The sequence below is a fragment of the Astatotilapia calliptera genome, chromosome 5, assembly GCF_900246225.1.
Source record: "Astatotilapia calliptera chromosome 5, fAstCal1.2, whole genome shotgun sequence".
In the NCBI taxonomy this organism is placed as follows: domain Eukaryota; kingdom Metazoa; phylum Chordata; class Actinopteri; order Cichliformes; family Cichlidae; genus Astatotilapia; species Astatotilapia calliptera.
This window is the reverse complement of record NC_039306.1, coordinates 13040231-13066020: the sequence shown is the minus strand read 5'-3', so window position 1 is coordinate 13066020 and position 25790 is coordinate 13040231. Positions and strand designations below refer to the sequence as shown.

At 38.1% G+C, this 25790-nt stretch overlaps 1 protein-coding gene across 1 annotated transcript; it reads left to right on the top strand.

Annotated features, from left to right (window-relative positions):
* The first annotated feature begins 350 nt into the window (after positions 1 to 350).
* LOC113022171 (sodium- and chloride-dependent taurine transporter-like) lies at positions 351 to 25790 on the top strand. The gene is made up of 15 exons (XM_026167302.1): positions 351 to 623; positions 10040 to 10269; positions 10358 to 10492; positions 13916 to 14004; positions 14331 to 14476; positions 14660 to 14792; positions 16249 to 16383; positions 16771 to 16874; positions 16986 to 17110; positions 19656 to 19768; positions 20854 to 20991; positions 22797 to 22899; positions 23556 to 23656; positions 23953 to 24123; positions 24353 to 25790. Exons 2-15 carry the CDS (start codon positions 10041 to 10043, stop codon positions 24509 to 24511), a joined length of 1881 nt encoding a protein of 626 aa, XP_026023087.1. The 5' UTR covers positions 351 to 623; position 10040; the 3' UTR covers positions 24512 to 25790.

Sequence of the window (25790 nt, the reverse complement as noted above, 5' to 3'; positions counted from 1 at the left end):
TCGTGAGAGGCGGATAAGACATAGACTAAATGGAGAACTTGGCACTTTAATATCTATTAATGCTGCATGTGATGCTTGTAAACACCAACTTTTTTTTTTTTGGATGGCCCAACATAACCTTTAAAGGCATGCTGGTTGAAGTAACAATAACTCTAACAACAAACAAACAAAGGAAACAAAGTATAGCCTAATTTAGCAACAATTCCCAGATAGAACATGGAAAAATTGCTTAATTTAAACTATTATCATAAATATGATCATAACTACTAGCTAGTAAATGGCTATATTCATTTCCTGATGCTTTGCAAACGCGCAGTTTGCCTTCACAAAAAATCCGAGTGTGCTGCTGCACCCTGAAGGCACCATAGACCTCTCCTGTTGCTCAGAGAGGAGGCAAGCCGGTGATTTTCCACTGCTGCTGCTTCTCTGGTCCCCCAGTTTTAAGAGACAAAGGTCAGGAAGAGAAGCTTATAAATAGGCTTAAATATAGGCTCCCGACGCGTTCAGTCCTCAGTCGCTCTAACGGACTCAAGAGGTCACGGACAAGACGAAACGGACAAGGGACGGCGCTCAAAGGACATTAAAAGGACAAAATAACAGAGGAAAGCACATCAACATTGCAGGTAAAGACAAAATGCACCCTCGTTGCACACCTACAAAATATTTCACGGAGAGATGATGGTGTATCTTACATGCATTCTCTTATAGATTTTTTCTAAAATATCAAATTACGATTTTTGATGTTTATACTTATTTCGATTTTGTGTCTGAATGGAAACCTTTCCTTTTAAACCCCGAGGAACAGAAAAAAGTTCTTGTCCATTTCTAAGTTAAATCCATCGCATGTGTTTCATTATTATTGCTGGTTTTACTGATGGCAGTGTATACACGAGATGTCCGGGTGAAGATCTGTGAGGAAGCTGTGAGGTAGATTTGGGTGAAGGCTGTTCTCCCCTCGTCGGTGAGCGAGCGTTTAGGAAGGATCACTGGTGGACTTGTGTTACCCAGATGGCTACAGTGTCATTTTGTATTATTGGAATATGTACAATTATCTGTTTTCATCAGTAGCTTTGTCATCTGTGAGATGTCGCGGATTCACACATGTCTACGTCAGATGCTTTTATTTTAGAGGATCTTATTAATTTCTACCATTTGCTTGCTGTATTTATTTATTTATTTATTTATTTATTTTAAATCGTCTTTGTTTAGGATGGCGAGCAGCGGATTTAGTTCTGTTATCTGATTATTTGCTTTTACAGCCTACGCGAGTCTTACAGTCTTTGTCTCTCTTTTTTATATACATATATGTCTCTTTATTCTTAGGTCCTTGGATATCCACATTATTTAAACCAAATGAGAAGTTATATTTTTGGTCATTTAGGTTTATTATATATAGACTTTGTTTCGAATAATTGCGTTGCTGAACTAAAAAAGAAAGGGGAAGTGAGACGAGAAGGCGGAGATGCTCGTTTGTCGCTCTGAAAGCATCACACGCTGCTTCCCCTTAAAACGTCTCTCTCTCTCTCTCGTCCTCTCTCGTCCTTTTTCTTTCTTTTCTCCTTCGCTTAATTTTGTCTCCGTAACTGCACTATTTGTGACAATGAACGGGGGACATTTTACCGTCTCCAGTAACAAGTGCATGTGCAGCGATCATTAGCTTCCTATTGCTATTTAATTGTTAGAGTATTGAGAAATTACGTTTTTCGTCTGTATACGTTAATCTTACGCGCTTCGTTCGGTCTCACATTTATTCACAAGGGGTCGCTACAGTGGATTGCTCAATACCGGGGACCTTGTGTTAGGTGAATGGGTAAATCACTACACTACAGGGCTCTTAGACGTCTTACAAAGGTTGGAAGAGAATAAAAAAATGATTACTGGTAGCCTCAGTGTGCCTTGGAGGGGTTTGGTTCTGATAACAAGTAGTTATTTCCTTTTTGGGTTGGTTTCAGAGTTGGAAATTTACCCAGGATTTTTAACTCAGGAAGATGATAAAACCTGGAATGGAATATCTTTCACAAAGAGACCTTTACAAAGCGTTTAGGAAACCGAATGGAGAGAAAATAAATCTTATCTATGAAGTTATTTATACTATTTGAGTTTGAAATTGGATATTCAGCCTTGACAGAATTGATTAACAGTTGATAAACAGTGAGACATCTCCCACACAGACCATAGATTTCAGTGCAAGGTTAGATTAATAGTGTTTTCTTTTTTTAATCATTTATAAGTGTCAGTTACCAGTTCTTGTTAACTTTTAACTATATTAGGGGAGCAGTTTTCTGTGTTTTAGAGCCCAATGACACTGAGTGGAAAATATACTGGTATATAGGGCTAGTGTTAGGATTTGACAGAGACATTTCTGTGTGTATTTTCTCTGCTAGTGGCCTTGAGTTTCATTTAATCTTGACTGATGTAGGCAAAAATCTCGTGTAACTGAGTCTGCTGGCAAGTGACTAATTTCAAGGGGCTGTAAAAATTTATGAAAATCAAGAAGTGTTCAGTGGTTCAGTCTATCAGAATCATATACCCTCATTCTCATGTCTTTTTATGAAAGCTGGCAAACTTTTCAGTCAGTTACATGTTTGATGCTGTCATCGGTATCATGTGGGATGAGGGACAGTGGAGCTTTGAACAATGTCAGGAGTGATGTTAATACGGTGGGTTGGAGTGATAAAGAACGAGAGTGCACATAATGAGCTTAAAATGCCTGCAAAAGACCCCTACACATGTGACAGTTTATGGGTCTTAACAGGCTTAAAAGGCACGTGAGTTTGAGTGCTGAGTTTGATGTGTGAAACTCTCGAATAGCACTGGAAGCTCAGGATAATGTCAGAGCTAGCTGGTTAGCAGGGACTGATCTTTTCAAATTAAGAGAGGTGATGTTTCTGTAGTGAAGTGATTTTGAATTGTGTTGTCCTCTTGGATGTAAAAAAAAAAATAAGTAAATGACTAATAAAAAGAATTTCTGTGTGTGGGGAAACACTGTAGCCTGTCCAGAGATGCACTTCTTAGATTTTACATCACGCTTGTCTTTGTCTTTTATATTTGTGTTTTAATATCTAATCTGCAAAGTATATTTCAATTTTAATATGTTTGTTGTATTGTAAATAATAGTCATTTATGTAAGTGAAAATGTAGTGGGAATTTGTTGTTCCCTTGTCTGACAAACTACTGCTGAAAGCTGACGTGTCAACTGTAGGCTGTTGCTGTTAAATGATTTATTAAGTCAGTAATCTGAGGGTAGTGGAGCGTGCGTGCGTGTGTGTGTGCGTGCGTGCATGTGTGCGTGCATTCACGCATGTGTGTGTTTGTGTACATTCACGTATGTGTGCATGCATGTGCATATTAGTAAAATCTTAGTCATGGTGACAACAGCACTTTTTACAGATTAAATCTGAGAAAGGTGGTGCAAACCTATACTGACGTGGAGGATGAAAATATAAACTGTTGCATTGCATGTGCTGATATCAAACATTTATGATCAGGTGGCCTTGACATCAGACATGCCGCACTAAATATTAACCAACTTGAACCGGTAAGCAACATAAATTCACACCATTATGTAAGTTCACTATGAGCTCATTGCTGTTGGAGCTGCCCCATTAATCTTGTATGACTGTATAAATGTGTTGAGGTCTCAGTTTGAACATTTATTTAAAAAGCATTGACAGCTTTGAAAGATCTTATTTATCTTGGCTATTGAAGGTGAAAACGACAACGATAGTGATTAACACCTTATATATTTGTATATCAGGCTGATGAAAATTGCATATGTGCATGCGTTATCATGGTGATTGACTTTAATACATTTCATGCAAGATAACTGACAGAAGATAAAAGATCAGCATCACCTTGTGGCTAACAATCCAGTTTACCAGGAAATGTAGAAATTTAGGATTCTTTTAAGATTCCCAAAGAAATGATTAATCAAAACAAGACACTGAGAAAAAATTTTTGCACAATATATTCCAGAGAACTTGAACTCAATACTTCTGTAGACTTGATGAATATGGTGGAAGTTGCAAAAAAACCCTCAAGACAAGGGAGATAAGCTAGGGTTTATTCGCTTCTTGTGGTGGCAGGGACCGTATCAATAATTAAACTCCTGTGAATACTATAATGAGTAAAATAGAGCTTCAAGTGCTATCCTTCAGTCTCCTAGTAGACAAACCTATGGTATCAATTTGAAACTCCTACGTCGCCTTATTTTCAAGTTATTGCATTTACAAACTTGGGTGTCCACAGTGCCAGTCTGTTGAGGTGACGACAATACCCCATTGGCCTTTTACAGCTGAGGGGTAAAAATGAAAACAACGAATTTACAATGTATCTGCTGGACATGCAATTTTGAATCTGTGAACCGAAACGTTTATGACGAAAGGTTCGGTTAAAACCTTGCATTATTCTTTCATAATAAACCTCAGCTTATCAGGAATCTCTTAAAAACCAAAATATGACCAAAGTTTTGGGCAAAACGTTGAAATTACAGAGACACTAAAACAAGCCATAATCTTTGAAGTTCTTGAATGTTTAATTGTTAGATACATATTTGCAGTATGTGAATAATTGAAGCTCAGCTCCACTGACCTGTTATAGTTTGCAGAACTAGAGTGGAAAAAAAATGTTAGCAGAACCGACAGTGAGTGTTAACTGTAGCTTGATAAGCCTTTTGGTAACTTTTGATAACTTTCTGTTGCCTCACATGCTCATACTTCTTGTGATTCTTGGTGTTCAAAGAAAAGCCTTTAGTCTCTTTTTTGGTCCATCAGCCCAACATCTATTTTTGTATTTGTCTGCATGTGACTCTCACATGCCGTTACCTTCTGTAGCATGATTAATTTTTAGTAACAAATGTGTACACGGACCTCATTGTTTCTTTTTGTCTTCATGCCATTGTGTTTTCAGCTTTCCCCATCCAAGTTAATCTTTAACAGCTTTCAGTCACTCTTTCCTTTGTCCCTATGTTCCACCTATTTCTCACTCTTTTTTTACTCATATTCACTCTGTGTTTCGGTTTCTTTTCCTGTCTTTCTTTTACAAGTTTTGTATGATCATTTCTATTTGTCTGAAATGAAAATGAGAAAAGAGCATCGAGAAGTGTCTGTACTTATGCAAAGTGAGGTAGCATTAATGGGGGAAAATTGTAAATAAACAAGAGTGTCTAAAGGAGTGCCTTGTAGAAAATAACCATAGTAAAATTAAGAGGGAAGGTAGCTATTGGAGGGAAACAACAGAAAATTTGCAAACAAGGACAAGCTGATTTAAAAAGTGACCCAGGAGGAAAAGGGTGAGTGATTACAAGAAAAGGGGGTGGGGGCAGCAGAAGCAAGCTGTGGAAATAAAGTGTGGGGGTGGGGGTAAAGGGTCGAGACTTCTGAAAGGCCCTGTGGGGGGTTGAAACATGAAGGATGTATAATGAAGAAAATGTAGAAAAACTAAAAGCAAAGGAGGTCAACCAAGATGATGAGAAAATGGGAATTGGAAAGGCAGAGGACAGCTGGTTTTGTGTTGCATCTCACTGTGTTTGGAAGACTGCTGTTGATTATTTTGTTACTGAAACGTCCAATCTTATCTCTAGTCTTTGGTAAAATATTTGAATCTGTCATCCTTAAGCCCTAAATCCAATAATTCTATTCATTGCTCATAAGCTAATAGGCTGAATAGCCTAAATAGCTCATTTGAAATGAATGAAATATCTAATATTGACATGTTTGTTAAAAGCACAATGTGATGAGCGTAAAAGAAGACTTTAACAGAAGACAAAATATGGGCGAGGAAAAAAGAAAACAAATATGCAGGGGATGAGTAAAAGAAATGTGAGGCAAATAAAGAGGAGAGTGGATGTAACGGGCAGCTGCAGCCAGCCCAGTGGAAATGTACATGGTCTCAAAATAGGAGAGTGTGTTATGTAAGTACTTTGGGACTGTAGTAAATATGTGAAGTCACTGAATGCATATCCAGAGTCTGGGTCCAGTGAGGTCCACCCTCACACACAATGGTTCTCTGTTGTGCACAAAACTTTTGGCCTGAACTTTAAATCATCCCACAATTCATAGTGGTTTCCAAGGCCAGTCTAACTCCGTGGGAGTCATGTTGTAGGAAATTGTGGAATAGCAACATTCCCGTGAACAGATTGGGTTCAGTCTCTTTGAAATGATGCCTTTTTCTTGGGATGAACCACCTGAGCAGCTAAATCTACAGCTACACATGGTCACCACTCAATTACTTCTGTTTTCCACCACTTATCTGGGTCCAAGTCTGTAGTGAAAGCAGACTACACAAGATAGATGATGTGGCAGAGAGGTAAAGCTATCTCTTCCTGTGAAGTCCTGAAGCACTCCCAGGGCAGACTGAGTACACATCACTTCAGAGTGTTCTCGGTCAGCCCCAGGATTTAAACGCAGTTAATGTGCCTAGAAGATCTAATCTTAGAAGCGCCCAGGAAACATTCTCATCAGATGCTGTTTTCCAGTGATGTTCAAGACGATTCATTGCAGTATGCTGAATCACTAGAATCAGTTAGTTCAAAAGAATTGTTCAACAAATCGTTCAGCTTTGACCGAATTGTACTCACTGGAATTCAGCACAGTAACATTTCTAGTTAAAGGAGCTAGTGCTAGCGATCATAACGGACAAGCTAAATGCTATTCATAATTCTTGAGATTTTAATGATTTCCTAGCTGAAAATTGGGGAGTAGTACTAATATAACTGTCAAGTCTTTATTTTTAAAAATTATTTTAAGCTACTCTGCAATTCCCTCCAAAACATGAGAGGTGATTCTGGCTGTTTCAGCAACTGACTGTCACTGCGTCACTTTACATTCACTGTAAAGTACTTAAAGTTACAAATCATTAAACATAGGCCATTCCCCTGCAGCAAAACGATGAATTACTTTTGATCCTCTACACGCTTTCCTAATACAAGGAAGTTTGTTCACTGGCCCTGCTGGGAACTTGAAGGTATGTGTTTGTCTTCGTATGGCTTTGTAAGTTTAACAACATGATGAATTGAATCAGAAAACAATGGCCTTCCTGTCAGTGTATTCCTGTGCACAAATGACTTAAAACACTTGGCGAGCAAGTTATTCCTACATGTTCACCAGCACCTGACTGGGGACAAAAAAGGTCATTTCAGGATATAATTCTGTTCACTTCACAAGTTAAACTCCTTGCACAAAGCTCAATAGATTGTACTACATATATGCTATGTACAATGTCTTAGGCCGTCCATTATACTTTACACTTCCACAAGACTGTTGGGGCCCCCAAAAGCTTAATCATCAAATCGTCAAAGTACCTATGTACCTGCCAATTTTTGGGGACTTTAGAATACTTCAAATGCACCTATGCCACTTTCCCTTGCTTTTTAGCATGTTGTTGATACTAGAAGTGCCCGATTTGTCAAACTGTTTTATTACTGGATGATTCCCAACTACTACACTAGTAATTTCCAAAAGAACTGGTAGTACACAGTACATCCCAGCTAAACATTTTAATCTTGTTGTGCTTTTCTTTTTATGTATTTGATTTAACTTCACCCTAGCTATTTTAGGCAAATGGCTTCACTCCCTGAGTCAGTTTATTCAGCTTATTGCATTAATTCCTGTGATGTTGCAACACAACAGAGCACATTGCAGTATCACGTGAATTCCTCTTTTGTCTACTAGCTGGTTTCCTTTTTCAATTTAATATCTTAATCCAAATATATACAGGTATAATGTCACATATCTAGTGCTGTTAGGGGTCCTTTGTCTCTCCTAGCAGAAAGTCACTCACACAATATATGCACAAAAAGCCAGTTCTCTCCTCCTAGCATTACTCATTAACTTACTATAGGAAGTTATTCATGAAGATAAATATATGTGTCACTAACTGTGAAATCATTAACTTGTTTGAAATGAGAGATGGTATTGTACAGGGCTGTTTGTACTTAGTCAACCAAATATTGGCAGAAAAAGCTAGTATTTAGGCATGAACAGCTTTTTTTTTTTCCCAATTCTACCTTGGTTGAAGATATCTGCTGATGCCAAACACCAATACACTAGTCTTAAATTAACAAGAGGCTAGGAATGATCCTTTATGTGCCTGATTTAATCATTGATTTACTAACTTATTTCCATTAGTTAGTTTGTGTTCATTATAAGATTTGTAGGCTACTGCTTAATGCTGCTATTAAAAAACACAGTAGTTTCTCCTTTTGTTTCAGTGTGAGTGTGCCTCCCTTTAGTTCTAGTCACACACACAAATAATCTTAGGTTTCTCTTCAGACTTCATAGCTTTTGCGGCTTAGCGATCTATAAGCCGCTCAGATAACGGATAACTCTCTTGCTGGGGTAAATTTTTACCCACCTTAGTGTACATCAATACGTTACAAGCATTCACCCATCAATGCAGTTGGTCACAGGATAATCAAAAACAGTGTTTCATACCTGCTGGCTGCTGCCAGCATGCCAGCAACATCTCATGAAGGAGTGGTGGCCATCCTTAACCAAAATGCTCATTTCTAACTAGTAACAACCCCACCCCACCCCCAATCTCTCCAAACAACGATATATATGTATATCTCAAAACTTAGAATTTCAGTTTCAAATCACTTTTTCAAATGAATAAAACATTTGACCCTGATTTAGCTTCCTAGACAGGTGAGATGAAATGATATCAGTGACGCTGGCATCAACACCTTACTCTGCAATAAAAGCCTTTAAAGAAATGTTACACTGAACATGACAACCGTTCATGTCCAGTCACTTGACCACAGTTTGTGTCCAATTTAAAAACAAATTCAAACAAAAAAGCTGTAGGTGCAACTAAAGTGAAATACTTCCATGCTGTATCTGATTCAAACATAAGAATCATGCATTCTGACTAACATTCCTGGGTCTGGTAGAAGCAAGGGAGAAAAAACCCAACAACTTTAATTTAAATATCCAGGTAAATATAAACTGGAAACAAAGCCTGTATCTGCAGATAGCCACTGAAAAGTAGTCTTTCCCTCAGTTTTACCTTCTGTAAATATCATCCTGAAAGACACAATAAGATTGAAAGATGAAGACAAAGAACTAGAGGGTGCAGCAACCTAGCACATGGAAAGAGAGGGATGTGGCATTTTCCACAGTGACAGACATCTGCTGACTACTAAGTATGTCAGTCTCTTCCACGACTGTCTTTGTGTCCCTCATTGTCATTGCTGAATGGAAATTTACAGCTACAGTTGTCATCGTAACCCTTATAATGTTCAGCCAATCACAGCGCCATATTAAATAGTTTCAATGAGGAAGTGCCGAAGAAGGAAGACTAGTTTTACGGTTTCATCTTAAACGTGTTACCATATATTCAAATCTTTTTATCTTGACTCTGATCAGTTTTAGCTTTCATTTGAACAAAATGCATTCAAATTGAACTGTTTATTTTTACCAGCTTTCTTTTTCATGTGCTATTTAGTAAGGATTAGGCAACAAAACCTCTCGGTGAGCATTAAAAAAAAAAAAAGATATACAGTTCTTTTTGGGGTGTTTGTTTGTTTGTTTGTTTTTTGTCAGTAATCAGTTTCATGTATCCAACAGATAATTTTTTATGCACTTATTTACATGACCACAGGAGGTCTCCTAAATATTCTTGGTCATTTTCTTCTTAGAACTGACAAAAATGGAGGATGCCTAACCTGATGGTTTATGAGTGGGTGCATAACCTGCTGGTAATGCCTGTGGGAGTGATTACAACTGATAATAGCCATTCAGTGGGATGGTTTGTGAAGCAGATGATAATTTTACAACTTCCTGAATCTTAAGCAACTGTTAAGCAGTTTTCCTGCCTCAGCTAATGTGTTTAGTCTCACAGTTCTTTGTCTCCAGTTCAGTCCCTTGCCACAACTGAAAAACTCAGTCTCAATCGTTCAGTAAAAATGCAGTGCATTCATGAAAGAAGGCACCAAAAATAATATATATATTTTAATTATTATACATTAATAATATTTTTGTTTTTGTTTTTCATGAATGCAGCTTTGACTTGATCTCTTCTTTGTCTTCTGTTTCAATAGAATGGCTCAAAAAGAGAAACTTCAGTGTCTGAAAGACTTCCATAAGGACACTCTGAAACCATCTCCCGGTAAGAGTCCTGGCACCCGGCCTGAAGATGAAGCAGAGGGCAAGCACCCCCAGCGAGAGAAGTGGGCCAGCAAGCTGGACTTTGTTCTGTCTGTTGCTGGGGGTTTTGTTGGTTTAGGGAACGTCTGGCGTTTCCCATACCTCTGCTATAAAAATGGTGGAGGTAAGGCTTTCAAATGCTGCAACAATTTATGTCAACTCATGGGGGTCATATTTTTAGGTTAATGGTTTCCCTTGTGTTCCCCATCTAGGTGCATTTCTCATCCCCTACTTCATTTTCCTGTTTGGTGGAGGTCTGCCAGTCTTCTTCCTGGAGGTCGCCCTGGGTCAGTTCACCTCTGAGGGTGGCATTACCTGCTGGGAGAAGCTCTGTCCCATCTTTACTGGTATGTAGTCCCTAATTAGATCCTCCCTGCTCAAATAATGAGCTTTTTCTTAGGAATCATATTATAGGTGCCCACGATATCAGTTCTAAAATAAAGAAACTGGAGATTATGGTGGTGGTTAGATGGAGTATTCACCCTAATTAACTCTGTCTCGGGTGTAACTTGTCTCATGAGGACTTTCCTCAAGGAAACCCATTACTTACTGCTGTTGAATCAGTAATTTCAGACACATCACTATAACTATTTCATTGAAATCTTGGGTATTATAATGATCATAAAATTCCAGTTATTGACTTAAAAAAACTTTCTTTCCATACACCTGCACCTGCACTTGTACCTGTGAGTTCAGCTTCACTTACTTCCCCTTCTTTTGATAGCCCGCCAATTTGACTGAGTGCAGAGTACTTTCCATATCCAATCCGAGACTTTGAATTTTTCCAGACCTCTGTTTTTTCCACTGAGAAATGGCTGTGTAACATAAGGCTGAGTCACACCAGGTTTTCATCCAATCAGGCTGCTGAGACTTTACCCTGCAGCCGTTACCAGGCAGCCAAGCCTGCACTGGTACACCAACATACTGAGGACTCTATTGTGCTTTAACCTTCTCTGGCTCACACCTGCCAAGAGGCATTTCTTCAGTGTACTCTGACAGGTCCTCTGTAGTTATTTTCTTCCACTTTACTGAGCTCAAGTCTTTTCTTTTTTCTTTTTCTTCTTCTTTTTTAATTCTAACGTCTTCTTTCTCCTCCTGTTATTAAATGTCTTATATATTATTTTTCCCTCCTGTCCTTCTGTCCTGGGCATCTCCACTTCCCCTTCTTCATTTCATTCACTGTTCTTCTCACCTCCCCCTCTCCTCCTGTTCACTACCAGCCAAATAAGGTTAATGTATTCCTCCCTGTCTGTTCAATTCTGAATAGTCATTTTTTTGTAATATTTATACTGCTCCATCTTCAGCAATTGCACATTAACAGTCATTATTTCTGAAATGCATTCGTGGCTTCAGTTCAGAGCTATAAACACATTCATTTCTTTCTTATGATCTTAATTATTTACTTGTCCTGCTATTCTTGCTTTCACATAAATACACAATCTTTCTTCTTTTCAGACACATTATCCTCTTGCAGTCTTGTACATGGATATCAAAGACAGACAGACAGACAGACACACACACACTCTCAAGACAGTGTACAAAGTGTCCTGAATCACACGTTGTTATGGCAACAGCGCAGCAACACATCAGAGAGATGATGAGAGAGAGAGGGGAAAAAGGCAGAGCACAGATCTGAGGACCAGACAGATGGATTGACAAAAAACAGGAAAAGGTGGAGAGGGATTTAACAGAGGAGAGAGGTTTGAATGGAGAAGAGATGATGAGAGTGAGGGAATTAGAGGAAGACAGGGGGGGAAACAAAGCATGGTAAAAGCAAAAGACAAAATAGAGGATATGAGTGAAACAGAAGCGAAAGGTCTATACTACAAGACTTAGAAAAAATAAAAAGAACATTATAAACAAGGGGAGAAAATCCAAGCAAAAAATTATCAAATATAATATGGACTTACTGGTATTTGTTGTTGCAATATATTATGTTGTGGGTTTAAAGTGAAATGTGATGTGATTAGCTTGGATTCAGAAATTTGAAGTGTTGATGGCATTTTTTGGCTTTAAGGCCAAAGAGAGGCCAATAAAAACGGAGCAGATAGTATTAGACAGTATTAGATAGTATTAGAAAGGAATAGAAAAACAGCAAGAACTATAGACTGCATCTCGCACTCTTACACAAATAAATTACTGCTTCTGTGTAAACTGAAAGTTATGAGGGCTTGAAGAATAAAACTGTCATTGAGTTGTTGTGGCTAAACAGAACATGAACACAATGTCAGTGAGGGTAAACAAAATTACAACTTGGCCTTATTTGATTTGAAACAAAGCTTGGTAAAACACATGGGTGGCAACGTTGTGATATGTTATTCATAAAATGAGGGCTTCTAAGGTCAGCAGATGAACGCAAGATGTGACGTCATGGAGGAGGGCACAGCTCTTTGATTTGCAGCGTACCATGTGATCCAAGTGTTTGTGTGTATCTTGTGAGCATGTGCATGTCTGTGTTTTTTAGACATATAGAGGTTATGACGCTGCCAATTAGCTCAGTGATTAAAATAACATAATACAATGTTAAAATATTCCATGCATTCATTAGCACACTAACACGCACAGACACAGATTGCAAATTAGAATTTAGTCAGGCAGTTCACAACACCAACACACACACACACACACACACACACACACACACACACACACACACACAGAAGGCCAGTGACGTAGAAGGACATTAATTTGTATGAGTGGCCTCAGTCGGCTGTGTTTACAAAAGCAATACAAAGCTTTTTCTGATATACTTACGAGGACCGTCGGTGACCTCTAAACTAAAATCTAATCCATGTCCAAATCTTGGTCCAAATCCCAGTTTCAACATCTGTTCTCATCTGAAGCAAGGGTTGGGGTTTTTCTTCCCTTCATATCCTTGTGTAGTGCATAAGAGCACACAGGAGTGCACACACAACTCATGTGTTTACCACCAGCTTATTCAAGTCATTCAAGGCCAGTACTGATGCAATGAATCTTAGCTGATATTAAACATATTAGATGCACTATAATTAAAACTGAAGGTTAAAAAAGAAATAAATGATTGCTTTAGACCTTGTATTGGGTAAATGTTGTCCTGTACTTGTGATATCATTTTATAAGGACTAGCTATTTTGTAAAAAAATGGATCTGATACTGCTGACTTTTCTGCAGATGTACAAATCTTGCAGTTTGCACTGTAAATTCTGTTAAGCGCATGTAACACTTAGTGCACAAAACCATTAAAAACAGGAAGTATCACTGAGACTCAAACTTGTGAGGATGCAATGACTGGCTTGTAGAAATCTTTTTATCTAGTGAAATCCAAGTTTGCAATTTTCAGTTCTCTTTTTTTTTTTTTTTTTTTTCTTTTTACATTTTAAAACTATTTTTAAAATGGTGTATTATATATTCAACCACTGCCATCTTGTGCTTTACACAAATTTCCCATAGAGTTTTGCTTAGGATTCAAATCTTTGTTTTGTTTTTTTTTCTCTCCTTCTTTTGAACATCTCTGCCACTGGTCTCGTCGTCTTTTGTGGCCAATCAAACATCAGCATTAAACCTCTTCCTCTTATACAAGAAAACTGTGTGTTGAAAATTGCGGGGCTTTGGAAACAGTCACTAAAATATCATGTCTTATATAAGTTGACGTGCCAGAAAATGGCAATATTGAAATTGTTGTATATTATTTCAGAGAAAAGTAATAGTATAACTAATAATTATTAATAGTGATTTAATAGTTTGATGACCCGCTTCTTGTTTAATCCCCTGAACCGCTCTATTCTCTCCAGGCATTGGTTATGCTTCCATTGTGATTGTGTCCCTGCTGAATATCTACTACATTGTCATCCTGGCCTGGGGCCTCTACTACCTGTTCCAGGTAGGTTTGAGGGGGGGAAAGACAGCTGTTGAATATTCCATTTCATTTTCCACTTGTTTCAGGCATGTATTATTTACAATGGAGATAGGTGAGGAATTTACATCCGGGTAGTGCAATCTTTGATTCTTGTTAATTTAACTACCAGCTAACTGCCATGCAAGTTTTGTCTAAACTTACATTTTTCAGGGGACACATTCAACAATAGCTGCATAAAGAAGTGACTAGCCTGCTACCAGAACATGAATATAGTAATTATTATTAATAATAGTAATAATGCAGTTGTCATCATTTATCTTTTTTTTTTTTTTTTTTTTATTATATCCCAGTGTTTTCAGCCTGAGCTGCCCTGGGCCAAGTGCAATCAGCCCTGGAACACTGATCATTGCATTGAGGACACCTACCGCAAGAACAAAACCCTCTGGGTGGCTGCCAACGCCTCCAACTTCACCTCCCCCGTCACAGAGTTCTGGGAGTAAGTTACATAAAACCACACACACCTGCACACTTGCATAACCACAAACAATTGTTCATTCTTTGTCATGTAAAAGTTCAGTCAAGGTGAGGTAGAAAGTCGGCAATGAAACCTGCAGCTTGCAGACACACACCTACAGAGGATTATTTATTTATTTATTTACCCATTTATTTATTGTTACAGGCACAATGTACTCGGTATCTCCAGTGGTATAGACGAGATCGGCCCGATTAAATGGGACCTGGCCCTGTGTTTACTGCTTGTGTGGGTCATCTGCTTCTTCTGCATCTGGAAGGGCGTAAAATCCACTGGAAAGGTAAATATCCTGTAGTGTCTCGTGTTCATTGCTTCGTCACTTCTTTATTCCTCTTAGAATACAGGGACCTGGTTTTTACAGGACATTAATTTCAGCTAACATCCAAGGCATGGTCATGCTTATCTGATTTTTATTTCTCGCCTTTGTGGTCTGACCAGGAGAACAATTTGCTATGTTTACATTTCCTTGTGTAAATACAAAAATAAGCTCATAGGTTTTCAAACTAAACAAAGGCAAATATGGGTGACATAATTCATGTTTTAAATGTTACAATATTACTATTTAATACACTACTGTGTGTAGAATGTAGTCAATGGTGACTAAAAGAGGACAAAGTTGTAACACAATTTCTTGTTGCTTGACAAATCACTACGGATTTTTCTGATAAATTGATATTGGGTGCTTCCATGCATCAAGAAATTACCTAAGAATTTGTAGATTGCAATTGTTTTATTACTAAATATAATATCTACAGTGAAGAGCCACTAGTGTTGTAATGTGTATGCCCCTGCTTGTGCTACAACAATGTCTCTGGCCTGTTGAGACACAAGTTCTCCTGTTCTTTACAGGTACTGAGACATTTGCAGCAAATCTGTAGAGCGTGAGGGGGGTTTCATATGTTACACTTCATTTCCTAGTATGCTACACAGATGCCTGGTCAAAGGAAGGTCTAAGAAGTTTGGACAACAAGTCAATGCCATGAGCATTTTGGCATTTTGCCCAAACCCTTCTTGAACTCTTGTTGCTGAGATGCTTTGACCCTGTTGTCTAGACATCTTAATTTGGCCCTTGTCACAGCTGCTGAAATTTTATGCTTGCCAGTTTTCCCAATTCCAACATCAATTTAAAAAAATGACAGTTCACTTCCAGCCTAATATATCCTTGACAAGTGAAAACTGTCTGTTTTATAAATTGGTATTTTCTCTACATTTTTCTATAGTATTGCAGGATAAATGTAATCTTGGGTATTTCAATATAGGGAATATTTCAGACCACGTTGAATTGCTGCTGCAGTAACAGCAGCAACAGCTTGCTCCAAGACCAAAGGCAATCAATCCCAGACCGCTCTTTTTATAGCCCTAACACACTTTATTGATTGCGCTGACCTGATTGATACTTTCTAGTTGATCCAAGTTGTAATTCTTGTATTATTGTCACTCCTGCAAGGCCAAATGTGGTCACAGTTTTCCACATAAGAGATACTGGTACACCGCTATTGATTTAACGGACCACCTGTGGTCTGTTGTTGTCCAAAATATTCCCAAGTTCACACACTGATCAAATCCATTATCTGTAATAAAGCCAGAGTATCAGCTAGCTGGCAAAATAAAACTACTGTGGATGGAGATTTGATAAGCTAATATATTGGCAGTAAAATAATTCAAACTGGATCATTTAGAGTTTGTCTCCGAAATGTGTGACCTTGCTCTTCTGTACCTGTGGTCTCCCCTTATAGGTGGTCTATATCACAGCCACGTTCCCTTTCGTCATGCTCATTGTGCTTTTGATCCGTGGTGTGACGCTGCCAGGTGCTACTGCAGGCATCAAATTCTACCTGTATCCTGACCTCACTCGCCTGAAGGACCCAGAGGTAGGTGTTAACCTGAGGTGCATGAGCAAGAAAACACTGTTATAGCTTTCCTTCACTAGTTTGACCACATACCTGTCCGGCTGTTCATACAGAAAAGAACCAAATTTAAATTCCAAAATTGTTGAACTCATAAAAATGGAACATGTGGTTTACAAGGAAATGAGACCGCAATAATATAATTGCTGTTGTCCTTTTTTTGGTTGAATGGCAACAAAACACATGCCTGCACACTGATTTGTAAAATGTGGCAAAAGAAAAGCCAAAAAAGGTTTTTCATAAACAACCAGAAACACAGTTTTATCCCACTTGCTTCGCTGTACAAAATCCCCTTAAATTCCCCCCCATCAGCAAGCCTCAGCCTTTTTGTCCCCACTTCCTTCTTGGTAGGTGTGGATTGATGCTGGCACCCAGATTTTCTTCTCCTATGCCATCTGTTTGGGTGCCATGACGTCCTTGGGGAGCTACAACAAGTACAAATACAACTGCTACAGGTGAGCCATTAGTTTTCAGTGAGGGGGTTAGCGATAGGGGAGAGAGGGGGGGCTAAAGGGATCCTTGTGTGTTCATTAACAAATCCTCCTCATGACATATGTGTGACATAGGGACTGTTTGCTGCTGGGAGCCCTCAACAGTGGTACCAGTTTTGTGTCTGGCTTCGCAATATTTTCCGTCCTGGGCTTCATGGCACAAGAGCAAGGGGTGGACATTGCTGATGTGGCAGAGTCAGGTACGAGGGTTCTGTAAAGGCGGCAGTGATGGTGGGCGCTGCTTCCTGGTTAACAAATAAAACAATAGCAATTATGAAGAAAAACAGCAACGAAACCTGAGTGAGAATTCGACTACACGTCCAGTTTCGAAATGAGTTGAAATTTGGAATTGAATGGATTCGCTGATTGATCTTGAATGACGGCATCAGAATATAAAAGCTTCCGAAATCAAACACTCCTTGACAAAAAGTAGAAATATTGACTTGATTTGTTAGCGCTCATTCGAACGAAACAAGTTGGGGCTGAGATGCATCTGAAACTCGATTGTGCTTTTTTAGGCACGCGTTGAAAACTGTAGCGGAGTGCACTTAGAATTAGCTGTGTCATATTGTACATGGATCTTGTGCCAACGTGATGTAGTTCTGAATTGTTCCTTTTGTGTACACGAGAGATTCCTGCCACCATTATTGTGGTTCCTTTTTTTGCGTGACATCGGCATATGTGGTTCTTGATTCTTTCTATTTATTTGTTGTTTTTAATCATGGTAGCTAGAGCCAGCGCCTTTATCTGTTTGGGTTTCTTTTCCTCTCCAATCATGTTGTCCATGTAAGACATGATTTTGTTTTGAATGCATGACTATCAGTATACTTTAGGTAAAAGAAAAAGAGTAGTTGTTTTCACGGCATCGTGAGATTGAGATATTTTGGAAAATGGCTTTGAGGGAATTGTAAGTGTCGACATCTTTTCAGCGTAGGAAGTGTAGTTTTCAGACAGAATCACAGGATTTATGTTAAAAGCAGATGTGCAAAGGTATAAGTCACCCTCAAATGTGTTGGCACATGAAGCTTTGTCAGATGAGTCACAAACTTGAAATCTATACTAATATTTGTTTTTTCTGGTATATCATCATCAAATGCTCTGATCTTCATCTCTGCCCCATGATCGACCAAGAAAAAAACCCAAAATGTAGCTTTCAGTCTGCTAATGTCAAAAAAAGAGAAACTGTCCTTGCTGCCAGCCCAGTTTATATACACTTAGAGTGGCAACGTATTGGTGGGGTGTGCAGAACTTTCAGAGATCAGTGTTGTTTGGTGAGTGGGCTGATGCTCCACAGGGAACTAGAATAGAAGTGTTGGTCAGAGGAATTGAGTCGAGCACCCTGCATATCATGGTTATCAGCTTGGTTTTCATGCCTTAGAAAGTTTGTCCACCTTTGTGGGTCTATGAACACGGAAGGTTACGTAGACAGCAGAATATAATAAGTATTGGAACATCTGCATGCTCATCAAGCCAACTCAGGCAAGCAGGTTATGAAAAGCCCCAAATCATCAGAAGTAAGTCTGCCTTAACTGCTAATGCTTGAATGTTTTGTGCACGACAGAATGTGCTGACTGAATACTCAAAGAATACTGTGGTTTTCACAGTAGAATGTAAGCACACACGACATGGCATTCAAATGCAGCTTTGGAAGTATTTGTAGAAATGACTGATCAATTTCATTGAGTTAATATAGCATATGTTTGTTTCAGGTATAGGAAAGGTTTTTGTTTTTTTCTTTCTTTCTTTGTTTTTTTTTTGTTTTTGTTTTTTTGAGTCAACGCGCGGTGTTTGGTTGGATGCCTCATCATAATTTGCTACAAAAAATGCAACACATTGACACATCTTGTTATCAGCTGCAATGCTGTTTCGCTGTTATGGCTGCTTCCCTGTTCTTTGACTTCTGTTGTATAGTTCCCGATGTAGCAAGTCAAATAAGACCTCATTTAAAAAAAAAAAAGAAAAAAAAAAAAAAAGAAACTACAGAAAAAAAGAACATGTTTGCTCTTTATCTGACCACTCATTTTGCATCTGCTGCTGTTTTGCATTGGTCCTTTTGCATTCCTTATAGAAAGGGTCATCCTAATTTCAGTCAGGAATGCAAAATGGCTTGGGTGAATTCGTTGAACCGTCTTTAGCAGTTGAGGTTATATTTTGCATAGAATTGCTGCAGTGTTGTGGTGTTGTATGGTCTTTTTGGTAATTTTATTCCACATAACCCATGTACCAGTTTTATTCCATTACATAATGTACATGCATCCATTTACTGAATGCTTTACAAGTTATCTCATGATTTACTTACTTCCACAGAGCTGCAGCTACATTATACTAAAGCGTGCATTTAATGTCATACTCTACCTGTATTTATTTTTCTGTTTTCCTTTTAGTGTAAGAATTCAGTGTAATATGTCCTTGTTAATGATATGAAACTGTGCTGTGTTGAGTGTATACAGTTTATAGTGTGCCATAATGTGTTGCTCATAAGAGGTAAGTATGTGTATTACATATACTTTGGTGTTAGTGCATACTAGCTATATACAAAGTCATAAAACCAAAGTAAATAATTGTTCCCAACATTTAGCCAGTTTTTTATGATGTGTTCATATCCTGTTCTGCGTCTCCATTGTTTGGGGCTTCTTTTTCTCCCCCATAGGGATGCAGATCAGATGAGTTTATCATATGGTTCTAATGTTGCCTTACCCCCTTCCCCTTCTTTCTGCTCTTACCCCCTTCCCCTCTCCTCCGCAGGTCCAGGCCTGGCTTTCATTGCCTACCCTAAAGCTGTAACCATGATGCCTTTTCCTACACTCTGGGCAATCCTCTTCTTCATTATGCTGCTGCTGCTTGGCCTCGACAGTCAGGTTAGAGGAAAAACAAACTTTCACACATGGGTGACTGTTGGAGCTTCAGGAGGTTCGCCATAAAAGGAAATGCTGATGACACTTACAGGCGTCAGCTATTTTTAAGGTTCCCATAAGCAAAACATTTAACTGCTCATTGGCCAACCACAGAACCAAGTGTGTGAAGAAGCTTGTGCACAAATACAGTAGTGTTTGAAAAAGACTTTGGCTGGATATTTCGTGCTTTAAAATGTCTGTTTCTGTGCATAAATATAGACACAAAAAGTCATCAAATAGTATTCATTAATAGGTGAAATTAATAGGTGAACGACAACTGGAAAAAGATTTATATAAGATTATGTTTCAAATTCAGGAGAAACTGTTAAAAAAAACCACAACATTACATTACACAAACATTACTCTTTCAAGGTCATTTTTCTTTGAATCTTTGCACCACTCTGCAATAATCTTTATTATCAACAGACCGAGAACGTCTTTAACACCAATAAAACGTATGCAATCATGTGTATATATCCTTGCTATTGACCCCCTGTTGAGGTAGGCTACGATGCACACTTTAGTTGATGATTTTTTTTCTTTTTTTAATATAGAAAATTTATATTTTTCCTTTCCATATTCATTGTTATAATTATTTTCCTTGTTTTTGCTTTTATCAAAGCCACAGGGAGCCACTGCATGTAAGCCAGAGCTGCATTCAGCTATGGAGTGACCCAAAATGTATTTCTTACCCGTGCCCTGTAAGTGGGTGCATGATAGCACACAACTGAGGTGGTTTGTGTGGTTGAATATTTGTCTTTAGACTCATAAGGGAATAACAATAGAACTACTTCTGCTTTTTACCTGAGTTCTAAGCTTAGACACTTTACACATTGTACCACAATTTCAAAAGAACCAACAATAACAACTCCGCTTCACCCACTCGTTAAAATGGCCACTGACTAGTCTGTGTTTGAAATTTTACGCAGCCACGTCATATAGTGCTGCCAAACCTCAGCAACAAAAGTTGCACTGAAATATTTTGGATACTTATTAGTGCATTTATCCTTTTTTGATTAATGCCACTGTATCTCTCGGTTCCCCTGCAGTTTGTGGAGGTGGAAGGGCAGATCACATCACTGGTGGATCTGTATCCGTCCTTCCTAAGGAAGGGTTACCGCAGAGAGGTCTTCATCGCTATTATCTGCTGCATCAGCTACGTGCTTGGACTCACCATGGTTACCAAGGTAACAACACAATGGAAAGTGAACACAAAAGAAAGCACCAGCAATCATGGCCAGAGCACTTTTAGAGCACTTAGAATCAGTGTAATCATTAGAAAATTATAAAACAGTCAAACTCTGATGTGTTGTGAATTACAAAAACAGTACTCGAACAGAAATGAATCACTCTGCAGTATTTCTGCAGTATTTCTCCACATGTTCACTACACCCACTGATAAATATACATACATACATACATACATACATACATACATACATACATACATACATACATACATACATACGCACACTGTGGTTGCTGACCTCATTTCAGGCTCCATCTCCCAACTCAATACTCCAGGAAAAACAGTGTTCAGACAGCTATTAGTGTCGATCCCAAAAGAGATGACAGGGGGCTATTTATACTGTCAAGTCATGAGAACTTCCCTTCCCTCGTTTGATATTAATAGATACAGTAGACTTGATATAGCTTTTCTAAATCTCGTGCTTCCTCCTTCTTCTCTCTTGTTCCCGTCTGTTTCTTTTGTCTGTTGTTTTTCATCTCATTTAATTTCATCTTCCCTTTGCATTTACCTTGTTTGTAGCACCTATCTACAGTTTCCCTCAATGTTCTCTCATCCTCATCCTCCTTAAGCTTCATCTTAGCTGATTCTGTCTTTTTCACCTTTCTTTACTTGTACATAAGGCTCCTGGCAGTTCCTCATTATTGCAGTAATATCTGTAGAAGCACACCTTTCTCCTTCATTTGAAAAATGCAGCAGTCCTGATACAGCAGGTACCTGGTATTGTGTATATACTTTTACAATATGCCACATCCAGTATGCCATGGGCCATACTCATGAGAAATGTTTGACATGAAAAAATCAGGTAAAATGTTTAATTATGTTATGATATGAGATGGCAATCACTCATTTTCAAACCTGACTAGAAATTCTGAGTTACTTAATACAATCAGCCTGACAACTCCATTTTTTTGTTTAAATTGTTTTTTAATTACATATTTTTGTTTTCTTGAACACGACCCTTGATAACCCAGTTCCACTTCTTTGTTTAACAAAACAGAAATCTATAATGACCAATTTTCCTTACACCAAAGGTGGGAAAAGCCCAATATTTTCTTGCTTTATTACTGCAAAGTAAGAAACACTTAAATGAGAATCTACAGGTCAGTAATTATACAAGGTGGGTTTTTTGTTTTGTTCTTCGGCAATCCTCGTACTTCGCTTTTTCTCCTACGATCAACATTTAAACATTATCTCTGTACTTACAACCTCCCATCACTGTTTTCTGCCCCAACCCGTGCTCCCTCCCCTTCTCTTTCACGCCCCCTCTTGTTCCCATGACAATATCTTTTTATGGCAGCACTGGCCTGATTTCAGTTCAGGATTCCCATGACTAACTTCTCACAATGGATAAACGTGTGCACACTCAAAGTACATGTGGACATTTTGGCTGCTCACTTTTACTCTGTATTTACCTTAGCATCCTATAATAGTCAAATTAGTACATGTATGATTAACAGTTTTTCATAGTTGAGTGTTCTTGTCACACTTGTCATTCTTACACCAACTCATTGCAAAGGAAAACCACTATTGTACTTATTGTAGTATAACCCCATACACTTAAAGCCACAGTAATGCTGGTATACAGGTCTTTCTGTTGTAAAGCATGGTAACAAGATGAAAACTGAAAATACCTGAAATGCACCTGGACAGAGGAGAATTTAAAAAAACAACAACAAAAAAAACAAACTTATTTTAAAACTAAGTCTGTGTTTTGTTTTGTGTTTCTGTTGTTGTTTTTTGCAGGGTGGCATGTATGTTTTCCAGCTGTTTGACTACTATGCAGCAAGCGGTGTGTGCCTTCTGTGGGTGGCATTCTTTGAATGTATAGCTGTTGCCTGGGTTTATGGTGAGTACTACATAAATAATACTTTTTTTTATTAATGCTTTTCTAATGAACACCAGTTAACATGACCTTGTGTTGTGTATTCAGACAACAACAAGTTTACTGATTAAGTACCTAGTAATGTCTACCTATTTAATATCCCAGCTATTTGTGTGTACACTTTTGTTATAGAAGGTGACAGACAGACAGCTTAAAACAGAAAAGTCCGCATAGACACCTCAAATCTATCTTGTCAGAAAAAATATACTTATTTCTGATCATGAATCTGCAAACAATTAATAAAGGATGAGGTTGTCTAAAAGTAAAATTTTCTAAATTATTTCCTGTCTGTAATCTGTGACATGTTAGTTACTTTGGCAGGTGTCTTTCATGCTGTTGGAATCCATAATTTTGGTTCAATTTACACTGATAGGATTTGAGCCTTCAGATTTCTAATTTGTGGATGAGGCCTAATGTCATAGCATCTAAATTTTATTTTATTTAAATATTTATTTCTTTATCATTTTATCATAATTTCTTTATTTTTTTCAATTTAAAATAATGCTCTAAATTGGCTGAAGTGCTACAGCAATATGACAGTAACAGATTTCAGTAAGAATTCAGCTGCAGTACTTCACAACAGTTAGGAGGCAAGCCAATTGAGTATTTTATCTCCACAGGCGTTGATAATTTCTATGATGCGATTGAGGACATGATTGGCTACAGACCAAATCCTTGGATGAAATGGAGCTGGACTGTGGTCACTCCTTTACTGTGTATGGTAAGGACTGTTGTTTCATCAATCAGATAATCAATTAAACTTGTTCTCATTTCTGAGAAATAATTTCAACTTTTTTCCTCTGAATTAACAATCGACAACTTTTTATTCACTGAAAATTGTACTAGTGTCATCATGAGCTTTTCTTACATATAGTTTAGAGATATTTCACCACGTTATACGTTATGCTTTGGGTATAACACAGTAATTTATTTATTATTTATTACCAAATAACCAGATACAAAATAATTAAAAATACATTTAAAAAAACGTACACTTCTGCTCCTCTTCCAATCCAGGGTTGCTTTATCTTCTCTTTGGTCAAATACAAGCCATTGACGTACAACAAGATGTACCAGTATCCTGACTGGGCCATTGGAGTAGGGTGGACTTTGGCCTTGGCTTCTATGATCTGCATCCCCATGGTGGTTGTCATCAAGATCATTCGATCTGATGGGCCGCTCATTGAGGTGGGTGCCTGGCTGTTAACTGTTTAGCTCTTCTCTTTCTTCTCTATTATTCATCACTTCACTTTTAGTGGAATTAATGGAATCTTTTAGATTGTAATTCAGTTACAATCTGTCTGACATATCCTGACATCTTTTCATAAGACTTTGCTCATCAGTTGTCCTTTCTACTTTCCCTATAACTTGACCATTTCTTACCTTCAGTTTTCTAATCCCACCTTTCTCCCCACAGAGGATTAAGGCAGTGGCAGCCCCGGTTCGTGGTGGAGCCAGCTCCCGTCCTGCAGACCACCGTGGGCCTAAGGAGCTCTCCTGTCCCCTGGACCCCAATGGGAACAAGGGCCTACTGATGAAGGCCCCCACTCACACCATCGTAGAAACCATGATGTAAAGGAATGAGGCGGAGGCTCTCCATGAGATCGCTCTCCTCCCCTCTCCTGTCCTCTAAAATGCTTTTAAAGCTAGCTAGCTTTCTGTCTATCTGTCTGTCTTTGTCTGTCTGGTGGACTGATAAGGGTTTTAAAGAAAAAGTTCAAATCTTTTAGGAAAGTTTTGAAAGTAGTTTGCTGTTGGTGGTCTTCATAAGAGGGTAACAGTCACATTTCAAATCTATTTCTGAATGACTTAAACTGTTTTGTTTTTTATTTTTCCGTATAAATTTTCATGTGACTACACGTCCCACTGTGTTCTTGCTTTAAAGGCAAGGTGGCAAATTAGAAACAGCCAGCGGCCATGTTTCACTGGCTACTTTTGCACATAACCAGCCATTATTCTAGAAGAAAGTGGTTATTGAGTCTTGGAATCAAATCATCTTTTGTAGCCACTATATACAGAGAATTCCTACAATAGGCACTGATCACCAAAAATTGTTTTTTTTGTGGGTTTTTTTTAGCTGCTTTGATGGATATTTTATTATTATAATAATAATAGTAATAATTATTATTTGCCAGTTATACTATGATCATCGTATAGTTCTCTGAGGGCATGTGCCACAGGATTACGCTTTGGCATATTCTGTTCCATTATGTTCGGCAGAGGCCTTGTTGATATCAGAGTTATTAGCTTTTTTGCCGAAATATCAAAAACGCAACTCTGCAGACACCAGCGTTAAATGGCTTATCACTGCCGGCTCTTTTCCCCTTGTAATCATAGATTTTAAAATATCAGCAACAATGAGCTTACCACATATTTGGGTTAGTGTTACAAAATATGAATAAAAACAAATAAAATCAATTTCAGCATAAACCAAAACCAAATCAAATTATAATCAGTGACTTTTTTTTTAAGTTAATATCTAATCATAATGATGAAAACAGAATCCTCTGAATTCACCTTGTGCCCAAATATTCTCATCTTTCACAGTCAAACAATGGGCCAAAGAGAAAACTAGCACTGAAACTGAATTGGGGAACTTTTTTTTTTTTTTCCTGCACAAAGAGAGATATCTGAAAGGATTTGAAGTGTGGAGGTTCAACCCTTGACTGTGTTGTTTGTGACGTACTGTACAGTAGTGGCTAATCAGTCTATCAGTATCTATCTCTTTATCTATCTTTCTCTGTTCTAGACCAGTTTACAGTACATTAGTGACTGCACTAGGCACTCTTGGCTTAAAAGTTTGGATTGAATTTGTTTTATTTACTACAAAGGAAGACACATTATTATTATTATTA